This window comes from Diabrotica virgifera, chromosome 3 (assembly GCF_917563875.1).
Source record: "Diabrotica virgifera virgifera chromosome 3, PGI_DIABVI_V3a".
Lineage (NCBI taxonomy): Eukaryota > Metazoa > Arthropoda > Insecta > Coleoptera > Chrysomelidae > Diabrotica > Diabrotica virgifera.
Window position 1 is genome coordinate 76,134,396 of NC_065445.1, and position 18,252 is coordinate 76,152,647.

Here is an 18,252-nt window from a genome sequence, read left to right on the forward strand (position 1 = left end):
TAACTTTAATATCCGGCCATCGTCGACAATGACTAATTCAACAGGCCATTGTCGATATTGGCCGGTTATTAACGTTATTGGCCGGATTTACGTTATTGCCCGTAACATAATACACTAGACATTATACACAGTGAGGACTTTTAAGTTGAAATAAATTCATTTTCTCGAGAATGGGCGATTTTGGAGAGAAATCCTGTAACAGGTCGATTTTTATTTTTAAAAGAAGAGGATAGTCCCAGATACAAAATTTATTAAAATAATAATAAATAATTATTGAAAACTTTTCTTGTTGAAACTTTGTTCTGGTAACATCCCTAATCTCTGAATTTTATAATTTTCGAAAGGAAACATAAACTGTCTTTTCACTTTTAGTTTTAAATTATGATTTTTTGGCATATACACTGACCGGCACGAAAAAGGGCACCTAACAAAAGGGATTATTTTTGATGTCTCGAATTTCTTAAACCTGTTGTCCGTGATTTTTTTAATGTGTTATAACCCTATTCTTTAACAATATCGCTGTAATAATATTGTTGCTAGACAGGTAAATTGTCATGAGGTTTGTTCTAGCATCAGTTTCAAACGGTTTGAAATCATCAGCGAATAGTGGACCAGCGCGAGTAGAGGGGATAGCACTGGTGACTGTATTATGTTTTCTCACTGACCAACTGTTTGCTGACGGTTTCTGACTAGTTTGACTGTTTGCTAGAACAAACCTATTGTATATACCGGGTGTACCAATCAAACTGTGTTTTTTTTTTCTCAAAGTTCACCACACCCTGTGGAATATTATAACGTGTGATCCAAAATTATTGTCACCATAGGTGGCTCTGAACGCCAGAGCAGAGATAGCTATACTGTGCATGTCTATTCTTAATTCAGATATACTTTCCAGTTTACGTCAACTTTGCAGTGTACGTCAACTTAACAAGAAAAGTTAGGTTATGTAGAGATGTTGGTGCTGGATATATACAGCATCTTGTTTGATTTTATTTATTATTGTTACTTATAATTTTATTAATTCTTTTTATTTTTGATTAAAGTTCTGTGTTAAGAGGAAACAGTAGCGATCAACAGGTAGCAAAAACGCGTTCCAAGATTGCGGCTGTAATTTTGAATATTTTTTCGGGATCTTTGGCACACGTATTCGTAATATAATAAAGAATGGCGGTACAGAGCCCAATTTGAAAAATATATTAATATGTGGAAATTACTCTGTAATTAAATACAATATTAAAAAAACGAGCCTGTACCGCCTTTAAGAAGAACAAAAAAATACACTTTCTTCAAATAAACTTTTTTATCCGATGCCTAGATTTTGTGTCATTTTGGAATTACTAAAAATTTTTATTTCATTAGTAGTTCTAAAATGACACAAAATCTAGGCACTGGATAAAAAAGTTTATTTGAAGAAAGTGTATTTTTTTGTTTTTCTTAATGGCGGTACAGGCTCATTTTTTAATATTGTATTTAATTACAGAGTAATTTCCACATATTAATATATTTTTCAAATTGGGCTCTGTACCGCCATTCTTTATTATATTACGAATACGTGTGCCAAATATCTCGAAAAAATATTCAAAATTACAGCCGCAATCTTGGAACGCGTTTTCGCTACCTGTTGATCGCTACTGTTTCACCTTAAAGGTTTTGACTGATTTTTATGCCTTATAATGTTAATCAAAATTAATTGATAAACCAATGATATAAATTCAGATTAAAACAAGACATACGTAATTTTTTGCACGGCTAGCTTTGATCCCAATAATTGTGGATCGCTCGTTAGCATTTATAAATTACTGAAATTAAAACCCAACTATACGCTCTGAGCTTCGCTGGTGTCGCTCCTAGCGGATTACTAATGCAATTTGCACCGGTAATTTTTAAATTTATTATTTAATTGTTATAGCTTAATATTTACAACGCAAAAAGTAATTAAATTGTAATCGATTTTTCAAATATTTTGCTGATCATTTTAACGGTCTATTAATGAAATATTAATTTCTTACTTCGGATACTTTCACAATTATCGTGCAGATGGCGCTTAGATTAATTTATAATTATGTACATATATTACGGAATATTAAAGAAACTTAAATTCAGTATTTAAAACGTAAGTATATTTAAGGTAAAAATACACCACAGCTTTGACCAACTAATATTATTTCCTATTAATGTTTTTAATTTGAATGTTTTGAATTAATCTCTTTGACATATATTATGTCAAATTTCCAGTAAAAGCTTACAGACTTGTCACTACTGGCGCTCGCGAATTTTTAATTATCCCCTCTACCTACGAGCTCATAGCGTATAGCCCCCGGTTTTCATAACATTCCGGTTTTTGATTCATTCGCTTATGTTGAATAATAATAAAAAAATATGAAAACATTTTTCTAAAACGCTTTTCTTTAGTTACGAGTGACTAAAATTAAAAATGTTATAAAAAATCAACTAAAAAGCAAAAAAAAAACAAAATTAAAAAAATCTAACAAATTCGTCAAAGAAAAGCGTGGTGCATCTTCATCGAATAAACGGTTTTCGCCCCACGCTTTTCTTTAACGAATGTGTTAGATTTTTTTTAGTTTTTTTTTTATTCTTTGCTTTTTAGTTGGTTTTTTTATAATATTTTTAATTTTAGTCACTCGTAACTAAAGAAAAGTGTTTCTTAAAAAAATTTTTCATATTTTTTTAATTTTTACTTTTTAGTCTTACACTTCTCAAACATTAAAATATATCGTCATGTTTATTAAAATATGTATAAAACATATGATGTACAAACATGAAAAGTAGTCGGAATCGGAAAAAAATTTGAAACTCTTTGTTTATTTATGAAGCATAACGTAAATAATTAACGTAAAAAGTGAAATTATGTATAGTTCATATAATTAGCTACAATCTGTAAAAGTTTCAAGTTTCTTCATTGTAAAAAACAAGAGAATTTAAGCATTTTCCATTAAAATCGTTTTTTTTTATTTAAACAATAAACATAAATTTTTTTTATTGACTATTCGTGTATTGTTCTCCCGAATGCATATGTCTGCAAATTTTCATTCATTTGCATTGAAGAAAATGCAGTCAAATTAACGTCTAAAGATTTGACGCAAACTATTGAACTAAAGAAAAGCATTTAAAAAAGTTAGTTAATACCTACTTTAACAACTAGCCATGTTCTTCACCAATACAGGGTGTTTCTAAATAATTGCGACAAACTTTAAGGGGTAATTCTGCATGAGGAAATAATTACCGTTTGCTCTATAATATATGTCCGCAAATGCTTCGTTTCCGAGATACGGGATGTTGAATTTTTGCTTACATACTGATGATTTATTAATTGCTCTAAAAACGATTAAGATATGCAAATGAAGTTTAGTAGGTTTTAAGAGTTAATTATTGTGCATTTTTTGACATACAATTAAGAATTTTATATTCATCGTTGGCGTGCGACGGGTAATATGGCCCGAGAGAGTGCCCTTTATTAATCAACATTTACCAACTACTGTAGAAGTCAACTTTATTGAAATTGAAAATGGTTATTCACTTTTTTCAACTTTATTGTTATTTTAAAAAAATGTACAAAGTATATCAAACTTGGACTCTGTCTTAAAAAAAAAATTGATACAAAACATACGAAACAAATAATAATTAAATAATATTGATCATTTTGATTTTTGTTTTATTTCATAAATAGCTATTGCTGGTGGTTCACATCGTCCGCATGATGCTATTGCATAAATTGAAATACACAATACAGAAGAAAGATCAAGGGAGTGGATCATAGCACACGTTCTACAGCCACAGTTAATTTCGATGTCATAGTCGGTGACAGCCTTATTTTTTCGACATTTCCATTCTACCACAATAATACTATCAACAGTTATCCTTTTAACGTTAATCAATTTGAATCCAGTTAGGTTTATAAATTTATTGTCTTTGTGGTATTTTCCACAATTATAAGCTGCACCCTTTAATTTTGATCTATCAGAACTTTGTGTTTCAACGTTCTTTGTCATTTTAATATCATTTGCATTGTCCGTTGCACACTTGTTTCTCCAGTTATTAAATGTTTCATTTAAACCAGCAAATTTCCGTTGCATGGTAATTTTTACACTCTATAGGAATATTTTCTTTTGTTAGACAGTAAGGTTGTAAAATATAATACGGTGGAAATTCTGATTCTGTTTTGTCCTTTTTACATGTCAGGGTAAGATTATGAGATAATGTATTAGGTTTATTAAAGGTGTCATAATTTATTGTTCGGATTAATTTGCTATGTCGTGGGCTTATTTTGTACCCAGTATTAGAGTAAATATCGGGATGAGCATTAATACACAAAGCACAATCGCAAGTCTCGTCTGCGTTGCCCAAGTGTAGCGGTTGCAGGTCTAATTTTAACAGTTTCCTGCTGTACTACTGAAATATTTGGTACGGATGTTCTTAGAGGATTGTAACATGGAAACTGTTGTTGAATATCGTCGCTCAGTTCAGTAACAGTATGATCATATTCACTCTCTTGTTGAATACTGGTCGAGATGTTGAAAAATGTTGTGCTGCTCGTATAAAGTTTTAGTTCTTTCGTTATTTCTTTAATTGTTTTGTTATCAGCTTTACAGTGTTTCTTTAGATTCTTGAAAGCCGTACTAATTCCTGATATAGATTCTTCCTATTCGGACGATTTTTTAAGTACAAAGGGTTTGTGTTAATTATGAGCATATTTCTCTTTCAATCCTTTAATTTTGTTAAGAGTTTTTTTGAGGATTTTGATTTGTTCGTCATATCTGCACTTGTCGTTAAGGAAAGGCTTGTTCTTCCCTGTAAGGTCGTAAGGCTTTTCTGGTAGATTTGGATCTAATTGGTGGAAGACAGTACGGTTTTTCGTTACATCACTTTGAGAAAATGGAAACACTTCTTCAGAATACGGTATTGATTTTGATCTAGAAAGACCAAATTGCTTAACCTTGCTTAACTCTGCACTCCTAGTAACCCCTCGTGTTTTCTTACTTTTTGATGATTTATAGTTCTTTTTTCTTTCTACTTGGGTCCGAACTGGTATTGTTGATATTGTTGATTGTGGAAGCAATATTGACAAATAGTTATATATGTAAGTTTTCTGCGTTAATTTTTTGACCATTTGCCACTTTTAGATTTTCGGGTTCTCACAGGTAGAGAGTCAAAGGTACATTTTTAAGGATCTGTGTAATGTGCAATATAATGTATATAATTTCTGTAAATAATATAGGCATGTTGTACTCTTTATTAATTAACATTTACCAAGTACTGTAGAATTCACCTTATTAGCTCTTAAAAAAAAATGTACAAAATATATCAAATTAGGACTCTGTATAAAAAAAATTGAAAAAATGATACAAGACACACGAGACAAGTAATTAAATATTGATCACTTTGACATTTGTTTCGTAAATAGCTTTTGCTGGTGGTTTACATCGTCTGCAGGGTGTTATTGCATAAATTGAAATATATAATACAGAAGAAAGATCAAGGGAGTGGATCATGGCACACGTTTTCCAGCCACTTAAGATCTTAGATTTTTGCTTCCCGTTATAATTTCAATGTCATAGCCGGTGACAGCCTTACTTTTTCGACATTTCCATTCTACCACAATAATATTATGTATCAACAGTTATCCTTTTAACGTTAATAAATTTGAATCCAGTTAGGTTTATAAATTTATTGTCTTTGTGGTATTTTCCACAATTATAAGCTACACCCTTTAATTTTGACCTATCAAAACTTTGTGTTTCAACGTTCTTTGTCATTTTAATATCATTTGCATTGTCCGTTGCACACTTGTTTCTCCAGGTATTAACTGTTTCATTTAAACCAGCAAATTTCCGTTGCATGGTGATTTTTACACTCTACAAGAATATTTTCTTTTGTTAGACAGTAAGGTTGTAAAATATAATACGGTGGAAATTCTGATTCTCTTTTGTCCTCTTTAAATGTCAGTGTAAGATTATGAGATAATGTATTAGGTTTATTAAAGATGTCATAATTTATTGTTCGGATTAATTTGCTATGTCGTGGGCTTATTTTGTACCCAGTATTAGAGTAAATACCGGGATGAGCATTAGTACACAAATCACAATCGCAAGTCTCGTCTGCGTTGCCCAAGTGTAGCGGTTGCAGGTCTAATTTTAACAGTTTCCTGCTGTACTACTGGAATATTTGGTACAGATGTTCTTAGAGGATTGTAACATGGAAACTGTTGTTGAATATCGTCGCTCAGTTCAGTAACAGTATGATCATATTCACTCTCTTGTTGAATACTGGTCGAGATGTTGAAAAATGTTGTGTTGCTCGTATAAAGTTTTAGTTCTTCCGTTATTTCTTTAATTGTTTTGTTATCAGCTTTACAGTGTTTCTTTATATTCTTGAAAGCCGTACTAATTTCTGATAAAGATTCTTCGTATTTGGACGATTTTTTAAATACAGACGGTTTGTGTGAATTATAAGCATATTTCTCTTTCAATCCTTTAATTTTGTTAAGAGTTTTTTTTAAGGATTTTGATTTGTTCCTCATATTTGCACTTGTCTTTAAGGAAAGACTTGTTGTTCCCTGTAAGGTCGTAAGGTTTTTCTGGTGAATTTGGATCTAATTGGTGGAAGACAGTACGGTTGTTCGTTACATCGCTCTAAGAAACAGGAAACAATTCTTCAGAATACGGTATTGGTTTGGATCTAGAAAGCAAGGGCGGATCCAGGACTGATTTTCGGGAGGGGCCATGAACTTGTTTTGGGGAGGGGTACCGGCAGGCCAGAGAGTAATTTTTAAAAACTATCGTTACAATGGTGAGTTTTAAGGCACTTTTGACACACTTTTGAGTTCCATTCAGACATTCAAACGTTATCGTTATTATTAAAGTCAGTGCCGATTCCTCCATATTATTTCTTCGGATCCAAGTGTAGTTCTTTCAACAAGTTTAATACTATAGACTATAGGCTCTATAGACCTAAGAACATTATATAGACTCTACTATTGGCCGTAGTCTTTCTTTATTTTCTTGTATCTGTTTAAACTTTTGAGAGTATATTTGGTTAATGACTGACTTTTGCGGGTTGCGATAGCTTTGTAAAAAATCCACCTCAACCTTAACGCACTCATTGTGGTATGATGTTTTTTCATGGGTTTGTATGGCTCCGTCTTTTCCCATGAGTTTGGCGAAAGATATTAAAGATTTCGTGACAAGGCTTTGGGCTGTCATCCCTTTATTATGACCATATTTTTCATTAGAAAAATAAAACGCATTACTTGTAAAACAATCCCTTTTAACTGTGCGAAAACACCAACCAACTCCTTTGTTCAAAGTTCTTGTGATCCAAGTAACGATTAATTTCTTTTGTATTCCTTGTATACAGTGCGGGCGGTGGAATAAGTGTTGCCCCCCCCCTGGTAACTTGTTTATTTTAAGAACATAAGCAATACGCTCGGACAGGTCGATTTTTAAACTAACCATAGTATATTATAGCATCAACGTTTCGAACTTTACGCGATCCCTTTTCAGGTGACAGCCATAACTTTGATTTTTTTAAATGGTAAAGTACATCATGTGACACCTCATTTAACAGCTTTTGAAATACTGATTTCAAAAACGTATAATGCTTTAATCCTTTTTGAGATCGTAGGCGCAACATTTCGGTCGAATTCTTTTTAAACGCATTTATTTTTTTCGAATTCTGAGAAAACTAATAAGTATTTTTGAAAGTTTTATACGCAGAATGAAAGATTAGATTATTACCGATGGCTGACAGCTTCTTAGAATAAACAAAAAGTTTCTTTTGAATGATATATTTTAAATTAAAAATCACACTAAATTTTCTCTTTTTTCACCACTGTGACTTATTAAAATAAACATTATAGGAGTTCTTAGGGATTTTGGACCATCGAGAATACTGTGATATTTTATTCTGCGTTTAAATTTTTCAAAAATATTTATTAGTTTTTTCAGGATTCGAAAAAAATGATTGCATTTAGAAAGAATTCGACCGAAATTTTGCGCCTACGCTCTCAAACAGGATTAAAGTATTATACATTTTTGAAATCAGTATTTTAAGAGATTTTAAATGAGGTGTCACATGATCTACTTTCCCATTAAAAAAATCAAAGTTATGGCTGTCACCTGAAGAGGGATCGCGTAAAGTTCGAAACGTTGATGCTATAATATACTATGGTTAGTTTAAAAATCGACCTGTTCGAGCGTTTTGCTTATATTCTTAAAATAAACAAGTTAACGGTGGGGGGGGGGGGCAACACTTATTCCACCATAGAATATGGGAATTAATAAGATTTTGATGGCTGCCAAGGTCGTTCTAACAATTGGCACTTTGTAAAATTATCTACATTTTAATTTATAAAACATCTTGTCATTCTTAAAGTTTCTGTTACTGCTTTTGTTCCATTCTAGTCCAGAAAACATATTTATCCCCTGTTTTGTACATATAATATGTGTTTGAAACTAAAAACATTTGAACTGAAAATATTTAAATTTATATATTTTTTTTAATTCTCGGAGGGGGCCATGGCCCCCATGGCCCCCTCCCTGGATCCGCCCTTGCTAGAAAGACTAAATTACTTAAACCTACTTAACTCTGTACTCCTAGTAACCCCTCGTGTTTTCTTACTTTTTGATGATTTATAGTTCTTTTTTCTTTCTACTTGGGTCCGAACTGGTATTGTTGATTGTGGAAGCAATATTGGCAAATAGTTATATATAGTCCGTCCGCTATAACTTGTCCCATGCGGTACGATTCATTTTCAATCAAATTAAGTCAAAACATAAATTGAAACGAACGTCGATGTGTATATACATTTTGTATACTGTATACTATATAGGGTGAGGGAGATAACTGGTCTATTAGAAATATATCAAGAACTAAAGGCAACAGAATCATGAAAATTGGAACAAAGGGGTTTTGAAGGATGATCTATTAAATGAAAATATTTTCATCCCTTTGCAACTTCCGTTATACTGGAAGTTGCTTATATCTTCGTTTTTTTTAAATGGGACACCCTGTATATTTTTACATTTTTGGATTCTCTTCGATGTATTCTTTCTTAAAATATGAGGTTTTATATTATTATACAGGGTATTTTAAAAGATAATTACGTTTTTTTTATTAATTTCGTAGCAACATTCACACCCTGTAGAATTGTAGTAGTTTGACATCTAAAACTCTACTTACGTTCAAATGATTTTGAATATACTCTACTATTGTTAAGAATCATTAGTATAGCTAAATTTTTAATTTTAGTATACAGGATTGGTCGAAACTCGGAATGAGTATTTTCTGAGTTTTCTTAAATGGAACACCCTGTACTTTTGTATTGTAGTGAAATGATATTTTATAGTACTTGTTTATTTCTTAAGCATTCCCTATACCTAACTGCTTTAATTTGTGAGTTATTGGTGATTCAAGCTAAACATTAATTGCAACAAAAAATACGTAAAATTTTATTAGGTTGGCCGTGAAAATACTCAATCCCAAATAATTTTTCAGAAATAAATACATATTAATCCAGACTGGTCCTTAAAATTACCAATAATGGTTTAGCTATCAAAATACCTACGTAGTTAAGATTGTTGGTGCGATTAATAAAATATCATTTCATTACAATATTAAAATACAGGGTGTTCCATTTAAGAAAACTCAGAAAATACTCATTCCGAGTTTCGACCAACCCTGTATACTAAAATTAAAAATTTAGCTATACTAATGATTCTTAACAATAGTAGAGTATATTAAAAATCATTTGAACGTAAGTAGAGTTTTAGATGTCAAACTACTACAATTCTACAGGGTGTTAATTTTGCTACGAAATTAATAAAAAAACGTAATTATCTTTTAAAATACCCTGTATAATATTACAAAACCTCATATTTTAAGAAAGAAGACATCGAAGAGAATCCAAAAATGTAAAAATATACGTCCCATTAAAAAAAACTAAGTTATAAGCAACTTCCGGTATAACCGGAAGTTGCAAAGAGATGAAAATATTTTAATTTAATAGATCATCCTTCAAAACCCCTTTATTCCAATTTTCATGATTCTGTTGCCTTTAGTTCTCGAGATATTTCTAATAGGCCCTTTATTTGCCTCACCCTGTATTATACTACACACATCGGCGCCGGCGTACGTTTCACTTTCTGTTTTGACTTAATTTGGTTGAAAATGAATCGTATCGCATGGGAAAAGTTATAGCGGACGGACTATATGTAAGTTTTCTACCTTAATTTTTTGACCAATTGCCGCTTTTAGTTTTTCGGCTTCTCACAGGTAGACAGTCGAAGGTACATTTTTAAGAAGGATCTGTGATGTGCAATATAATGTATAACTTTCTTTAAATGATATGGACATGTTGTACTCTTTATTTATTAACATTTGCCAACTACTGTAGAAGTCACCTTACTAGCTCTTTTAAAACAAAAATGGACAAAATATATCAAATTAAGACTCTGTATTAAAAAAATTGAAAAAATGATACAAGACACACGAGACAAGTAATTAAATATTGATCACTTTGATTTTTGTTTTATTTCGTAAATAGCTTTTGCTGGTGGTTCACATCGTCCGCAGGGTGTTATTGCATAAATTGAAATATATAATACAGAAGAATGATCAAGGGAGTGGATCATGGCACATGTTCTCCAGCCACTTAAGATCTTGGACTTTTGCTTTCCGTTAATCTCAATGTCATAGCCGGTGACAGCTTTACTTTTTGGACATTTCCATTCTACCACAATACTATCTACAGTTATCCTTTTAACGTTAATCACTTTGAATCCAGTTAGGTTTACAAATCTGTTATCTTTGTGGTATTTTCCACATTTGCAAGCTACACCATTAAATTTTGGTCTATCAAAACTTTGTGTTTCAACGTTCTTTGTCATTTTAATATCATTTGCATTGTCTGTTGCACACTTGTTTCTCCAGGTATTAACTGTTTCATTTAAACCAGCAGTTGATTGCACAAAGTCAGAAGCGTTTATCATTTCCGTTGCATGGTGATTTTCACACTCTAGAGGAATATTATCTTTTGTTAGACAGTAAGGTTGTAAAATATAATACGGTGGAAATTCTGATTCTCTTTTATCCTCTTTACATGTCAGAGTTAGGTTATGGGATAATGTATTCGTTTTATTAAAGGTGTCATAATATATTGTTCGGATTAATTTGCTATGCCGTGGACTTATTTTGTACCCAGTATTAGAGTAAATATCAGGATGGGGACTAGTACACAAAGCACAATTATTGCAAGTGTTGTCTCGTCTGCGTTGACCAGCTGTAGCGGTTGCAGGTCTAATTTTAACAGTTTCCTGCTGCAGTACTGGAATATTTGGTACAGATGTTCTTAGAGGATTGTAACATGTAAATTGTTGTTGAATATCGTCGCTTAGTTCTGTAAGACACATCAAAGAAACATGAAACGTAAAACATGAAACATAAAACGTGAAACACGTTTCATGAAAATAAAACAATGCTAAACAAATAGAAGTCCGCATACCAACGAAGCGAGTGTGATTCATGCGTGTGAAACATTTTTGTCTTCCGAAGGCGCACACCAAAGAAACATGAAACGTGAAACACGTTTCATGGAAATAAAATACTGCTAAACAAATAGACGTCCGCATATCTATGAAACGAGTGTGATTCATGCCCATGAAACATTATTATCTTCTTGAAACCTGTTTCATGAAATAGGACTTGTTCTATTTTTCGATATCAGTTTCATTGCTTTGAATAATTAATTACGTGCGTAAAATAAATGCCGACCAAAAATTTAATATTGCATTGGTTGTTGTGATGGAGCAGAACGAAGAGTTGTACAATTATAACCTGGAGTGATACTCGAATAGACAATAACAAGAAAATATCGTTTTTTTTAAACCAAGACCCACAATAAAACAATGTAAATGTTTGAATACTCATTCTATAAAATTATTAAAATTTAGCAAGATGATTATTTAATTCGTTTGCAACCAAATATTATGTGCTATAGTTATGATTTTTAGACAGTAATAAAAGAGTTTCCACGACAGCAACGACCTCGTCATCATCACTTTTTATTATTTACTATACAAATTTTATTTTTGTTTCTTTGATGAATATATTAGTGTAGGCAACAGAGCTTAAACTTCGCAAACTCGACACAAGTCCGGTTTTACTTTTTTTCTGGTATATCAAGGGGGTGCTTATTCTGAGAATAACATTTTCTTAAAAGATTTGCCCCGGAACTCCCATTTTCATTCCTTTAAAGGGGGAAGTGAAAAATCCTACGCCATCAGTAGAGTTTTTTATAAAAATATATTATGGTTATTCCCTGAGGAAACTACCCTTATCCCTGAAAATAAGTTTGGCAAGTATGTTTTTACGATTTTTTCATTAACTATATATTTTTTTGAGACAACGCTTATACAGAATTAAAGACTACTATTTGCTCTACAAATAAGATCCGATGCATTTTTTTCGTATAAGCAACCGTTTGAAACAAAAAAAAAAAAACAAAAACTGGAGCCCGTATAGCGGGCTCCAGTTTTTGTTTTTTTTTTTCGTCACTTATTCATTTTATTAAGAACATACTTATGACAAATAAAAGAACACATTATCTGCAACGTATTATGACCTATACATATCTAACAATAAAACAGTGAAAACGTTTGTTTTCTATACTTCCACAAAATTTATTATAACTAAGTGACTACAGCTGTTTCGGCGGAGTGCCTTTCTCAAGTGATATAGTAGCAAGCAAGCAAGCAATTTGATTTAACCCGACCTGTGGGATTTGTTCACCCTCTCGAAGGAGTACATTCGGGTGTAACAAGTCATTGGGGCGAGGTGTTTTGACCCGAGCTATACAGGGATCACCCCACCTCGCTCCAATGCCCCAGGCCATCCCTTTCCCCCCCATAGCACGCTGATGCGCGATGGAGGCACAACTATCGTAGCCAAATGCTCTTCACAATGGAACCCTGGGTAATAAGATTCCACTGTGGTATCCTAATCGAATGCAAAAAACTAGGCCCAGCGTGATGCGCTCTATGCCTTTATCTTCTTTATAACTTATCCGCGGTACTAAAAATTGCTTGCTTGGGCCCCGAGTCATCGTGCCGAGCCCCACTGAGCCCTGTTGGGCCCTGCTGGGCCCCGCCCGATGACTCGATGCTCTAATTTTTTTGTGTTTTTGGTTTTTTTAATTTTTTTGGGGGCTTTCGCCATTTTTTTATTTTATATGAATTTTTTTGGGGGCTTAAGGCCCTTCTAATTTTCTAATATTTGCTTACCTTGGAGGTGGTCGTGGTACTTGGACTTCGTGGGTAACGCTATCTTCGGCACTTGTTTCGAGCTACGAACACACTACTATCACTTATCACTTTTAGTTTATCCTATAATTTGTTGTTTCGGGCGTCTGTGCTTCCATCGGTGGAACTCGTCGTATCTTAGCGTCTCTCGCAGTATGTAATTTGGGTGATGTTCTAATTCTGCGAATTTGACCCTTGCCTTGTCTGTCATGGTTTCTGTGACTCTCACCTGTTGGAGTTCTCTGAACAGGAATCTTTCAGCTACATATCTTGGGACTCTGACGGCCTCCCTCAAGCTGTTGTTATGGACTGCTTGGATCTTCTTCTTGTGTGTATTACATACGTGTCCCCATGCGAGAGACGCATAAGTTAATACCGGTAGGATTATACTATTTATCAATCTTAACCTTGTTTTGAGTGTTAGTTTACTTTTTCTGCCTGTGAGTCCTCTTAGATTCGCTCTTGCTATGTTGGCCTTCTGGACTGTGGCTTCTACGTGTTTTTGGAAGGTTAATCCTTTATCCATAATGACTCCTAGGTATTTGGCTTCGTTTTTCCACTCGATGGGCCTGTTCTGCACCCTCAATTGTTCCTCTGGCTGCTGTCTCCCTTTCTTGTATAGAACCGCTTGTGTTTTCTCTGAATTTATGGCTATCTTCCATTTGATACACCATGCTTCAATTTCTTCTAGTGCAGTTTGTAGGTTGGTCACTGCTATATCTGCGTTTCTATGCTTGGCCGCTATTGCTGTATCGTCGGCGTAGAGGCTCATGAGGGTACCTGGTGTTCTAGGTACATCTGCGGTGTATATCGTGTACAGCAGGGGTGACAAGACCGCTCCCTGTGGTACTCCAGCCTCCGGGATTCCGAGTTCGGACAGGACTTGTCCTATCCGAATCCTGAACCTCCGGCCGCCCAAGTACGACGAGATTAGCCTCGTCATCGCTCCGCTGTACCCGTAATCCCGCATTTTGAATAGGAGCCCCTTGTGCCAGACTCTGTCGAATGCCTTGCTTACATCCAGGAACGCTGCTCCAGTGTACTGCTTATCATTGAAACCGGCTGCTATGTACTCGGTTAGCCTGAGGACTTGTAGTTCGCTGGAGTGCTCTGCTCTAAATCCGAATTGAGCCTCTGGGATGATATTTAGTCGGGTTGTTTCCGCTTGCAGTCTGCTGAGGATGACTCTTTCCACTATCTTGCTGATCGCTGGAAGTAAGCTGATTGGCCTGTAGTTCTGTGGGAATGTGTGATTCTTGCCAGGTTTTGGAATCATGATGACTCGGGCCTCTTTCCATCTGTTTGGGAATGTCTTGAATCTTAATATTGCGTTTATAATATTTGTGAAATACACTATAGCTTTTCTGGGCAAATATTTTAGGGCTCTGTTGGTTATTTCGTCGAGGCCAGGCGCTTTTCTCGGTGAACTATTTTTGATATGTTCATTGATTTCTTCCGGTGATGTTGGGGGGATGAAGTCCTCTGGGTCTTCTGGTCCTTCTTCTTGTTCTTCGACTTCTTCCAGGAAGTCGTCGTCTTCATCTTGGTGGAAGTTCAGTCTGCATTCATCTTCGAGTGTAGTCCTCATTGCCTCTGCTTTGTCTTCTATGGTGTATACCATGCCGTATCTTCCATGTAGTGGGGGGATGGGTTTCCTGTCGCTTCTCAACATTTTCTGGAGCTTCCAGACATTTCTCATGTTTGAGTCTTGTTCTTCCATCTCTTGTACAAAGTTGTCCCATTTTTCGCTACGGTGGAGTTTTAGGGCCGTTTGGACCTCCCTATTTAAAGTATTTGCCCAGGATTTATCTACTCTGTTTCTTGTTCTTTTTGCTGTTTTCTTTGCTCTATTTTTTTCCCTTATCAACTCTTGTGTTTCTTGTGGTATGTCTTTGAACCTTCCCATGAATATCTCGACATCTTCCTCTGTTGTGCTGTTTCTAATTGCCTCTTGGATGATATTTTCGAACTCTAGGACTTTTCCTTCTATTTCTTCTGGATTGTTTATTACTGGCACTATGTTTATTCCTTCACTTACTAACCTTTTGTAGTTAGTCCACTTTATTTTCTTTTTTGTTCTTTTTGGCGGGTTTGTCTCTTCCCATGTTCCGATTTCTAATAGGATGGGGTGGTGGTCAGTTGATCCTTCGTCCAGCGTGATTAATTCTGATTGCAGTCCTAGGTTTTTGGCTACAACTAAGTCGATGTGTGTCGGAAGTGCGTTTCCTGGGTAGTGGGTAGGTTCTTCTGGGCCCATTGCTATTGTGTCTTCGTTATTTTCTATGTATCTGTTTAGTAGTCGTCCATTCCTGTTCGTAGCTCTGTCGTTCCAGTTGGGGGATCTTGCATTCAGGTCTCCTATTATGATGGATGGTTCGGCGATGTTTAGGAACGCATCTAGGTCATCGTCCATTAAAGGGTCTTGTGGTCTTACGTAGGCTGATGTGATCCTTATTGCGCCTTGCCTCATGTTAACTTCTATTGTTGTGGCTTCCATGTTGACCAGTGGTGGAGTAGTGTAACTGGTGTGTCTAATACCCTTCTTTACTAGGATGGCCGTTCCTCCTGATCTTCTAGTGAGGTCGTTCCTATATACGTCGTATCCAGGAAACTTTAGGTTGAAGTTGTTGGTCAGTTTTGTTTCCTGAATTGCTACGATGTCCATCTCGTATCTGTTGGCGAGTTCATCTAGTATGTTCTGATTTGTGGTTATGCCGCCCGGGTTCCAGGAGCCTATCCTCAAGTATCCCCTCTCTGCCATTAGTTCTGTGCCTGCCTGGTGCTGAGTATCACCTCTTGGACTACCTTAGTCACGATGTTTGTGACCATCCTGACTAGGTACTCTTCGTCTGGGAGGGTTGGTCGGTTGGACGGTGTGTTGTTCTGCGCTGGTTGGTCTCCCTGCGTGGCTTGCGCGTAGGATACCCCGGTTGCCTGCTGTCTTCGGTTTGGTGGTGGTCGCTGTTGTGACCTCTGTGGTGGAGGCCTCCCCCAGGTTGGGCACCTAGGACATCCTCTGTAGTTGGCTGGGTGGCTCCCATTGCAGTTGGCACACGTTGCCTTGACTTCTCTGGCTCTCTGGCACTGCTTTGAGTGGTGTTCTTCGCCGCACTTCACACATCTCGGGTCCTTGTGACACGAGTTCTGGGCGTGATGGTACCCTTGGCAGTTGAAGCACTGCGTCGGTCCTGCTGCCTTGTGTAGGTCCTCTACCACAACTTTCATGTGGCACAGGTTCGTTACCCGCTTTGCTTTTTCCACGTCTTCCTGATCCAGTGTCATGACAAACATGGGTAGTGGCCTCCTTTTCCCTACTCTCGTAGACATGTTACGTGCTGTGTGGCAGGTTATTCCATATTGGTTTGCCATGTCTTCTTGGATTGCCTTCTCGGTGGTATTCGTGGGCAATCCTCGTAACACTAATTTTGGTTTCCTGTCTTCGTCGAGTGGAAAGGCTATCCATTGTAGCCTCTTTTTCTCTTTGGCGGCGTATGCTTCTGCATATTCCTCCACTATCCTTGTCATCTTTCTGTAGTCATCCGGGCTTTTAGCCTGGATGAGCGTCTCTCTGCCACTTCTGGAGATTTTGTTTGTGGTGATGATGCCTTTGCCCTGGGCTATGGTAAGAATAGCCCCTGTCTCGCTGACACTCTGTAACTTAATTACAGGCGGTTTTCTGTATGGTGTTACCTGGTTTTCAGGTAACACGGCTTCTTCGGCGTCTTCTTCGTTTTGGTTTGTTTCCATTGACACTGTATCAGTTTGACTGGAAGCGGCAAGCGCGTCCCTATCTGTGCTCGTGGATGGAACTGGTTCTTCGGGGAGGGGTAGCTGTACCTGGGGAGCTAGTTTCATGGCTTTTTCTTGGTTGGACGTCCATGTGGCGTCTTCCTCGTCGGTTAGTGTCACCAGGGGTGGAAACTCTTCCTTTCTCTTTTTCCTCTGTTGGGTGGACGCCTCCTTCGTCGAGGTGGTAGCCTTCTGGCTGGGTGGTCGAGTCTGCTCGGTGGTCATCTTTTTGGTGGCAGGCTGCTCTACTGGTGGTTTTTTGTCCGTCTTTTCGGGGTTTTTCTTCTCCGGTTTCTTTGCGAGTTGTTTCTGGAGAGCTATCAACTCGTCGAATCTGGCATCCATCTTTTCGCTCATTCGTCGAATCTCCGTATTCAGCTCTTTGATCTCTGCCTTCTGTTGTGCGATCACCTCTTCATATTTTTTGTTGTTTGCATCAACGTTTGCTGCAAATTCTTTCATCAGGGTTCTGAGTCGGTTGATTTCTTCGTTGGCCCTTGTCAGCTCGTCTTCGCTGGCGGCATCCTCTTCAACCCGCTGACGTTTGGTAGTGCCCCCGCCTTCGGCGCCTGGGACGTCTTCGTCCATGTCCTCGACTTCCTGGGTGGCCTCGATGTTCTGGGAATCCTCGACTTCCTGGGTGGCTTCGGTGACGTTCTCGGTGGTCTCGACGTTCTGCGTGGAGTCCTTGCCTTTTGACTTCTTTTTCTTTTTTCTTGTTCTACGATTTTGGATCGTAAAACCGTCTTTTCCATCTTCCTGGTCGCTTGAGTGGTCATCGCTGCTCTCTTCAGGGTGCTGTAACAGGAGGGACTCTTTAGAGTCTGCATATCTTGGCGGAGAAAGCGCCTTGGATCTGGGGGGTGACCGAGATCTGACTCGTGTCATCTTTGGTTGGGAGCGGTAACCTAACTTTTAGAAGAAGCCTTTTTTTCAGCCGATTGGCCCGACACCACATCGACTTCAGGGTTGGCTCCCTGCACAACAGCGCGGTAGTTCTCGTACCTAGACAGAACTAGGTACGGGATCCTCTTGATTTTCTCAACTCTCTGACCTTAGGGGCCGGGGCTGCAAGATGTATTCTAAATAACTACACCTTGCAGTGTCGAGGCACAGTGTTTTAAACTGTACCCATTCCTAACGGAGGCAC

General features: G+C 36.6%; 1 protein-coding gene across 1 annotated transcript; it reads right to left on the reverse strand.

The window, feature by feature from the left end:
- Positions 1 to 12,349: 12,349 nt before the first annotated feature.
- LOC126882514 (uncharacterized) lies at positions 12,350 to 17,990 on the reverse strand. The gene is made up of 2 exons (XM_050647481.1): positions 17,352 to 17,990; positions 12,350 to 12,355 (listed from the first exon to the last, which is right to left on the reverse strand). Exons 1-2 carry the CDS (start codon positions 17,988 to 17,990, stop codon positions 12,350 to 12,352), a joined length of 645 nt encoding a protein of 214 aa, XP_050503438.1.
- Positions 17,991 to 18,252: the final 262 nt, after the last annotated feature.

Coding starts and splice junctions, on each gene's coding strand:
- LOC126882514 (XM_050647481.1), bottom strand. CDS start 17,990: ATGACACGAGTCAGATCTCGGTCACCCCCCAGATCCAAGGCGCTTTCT.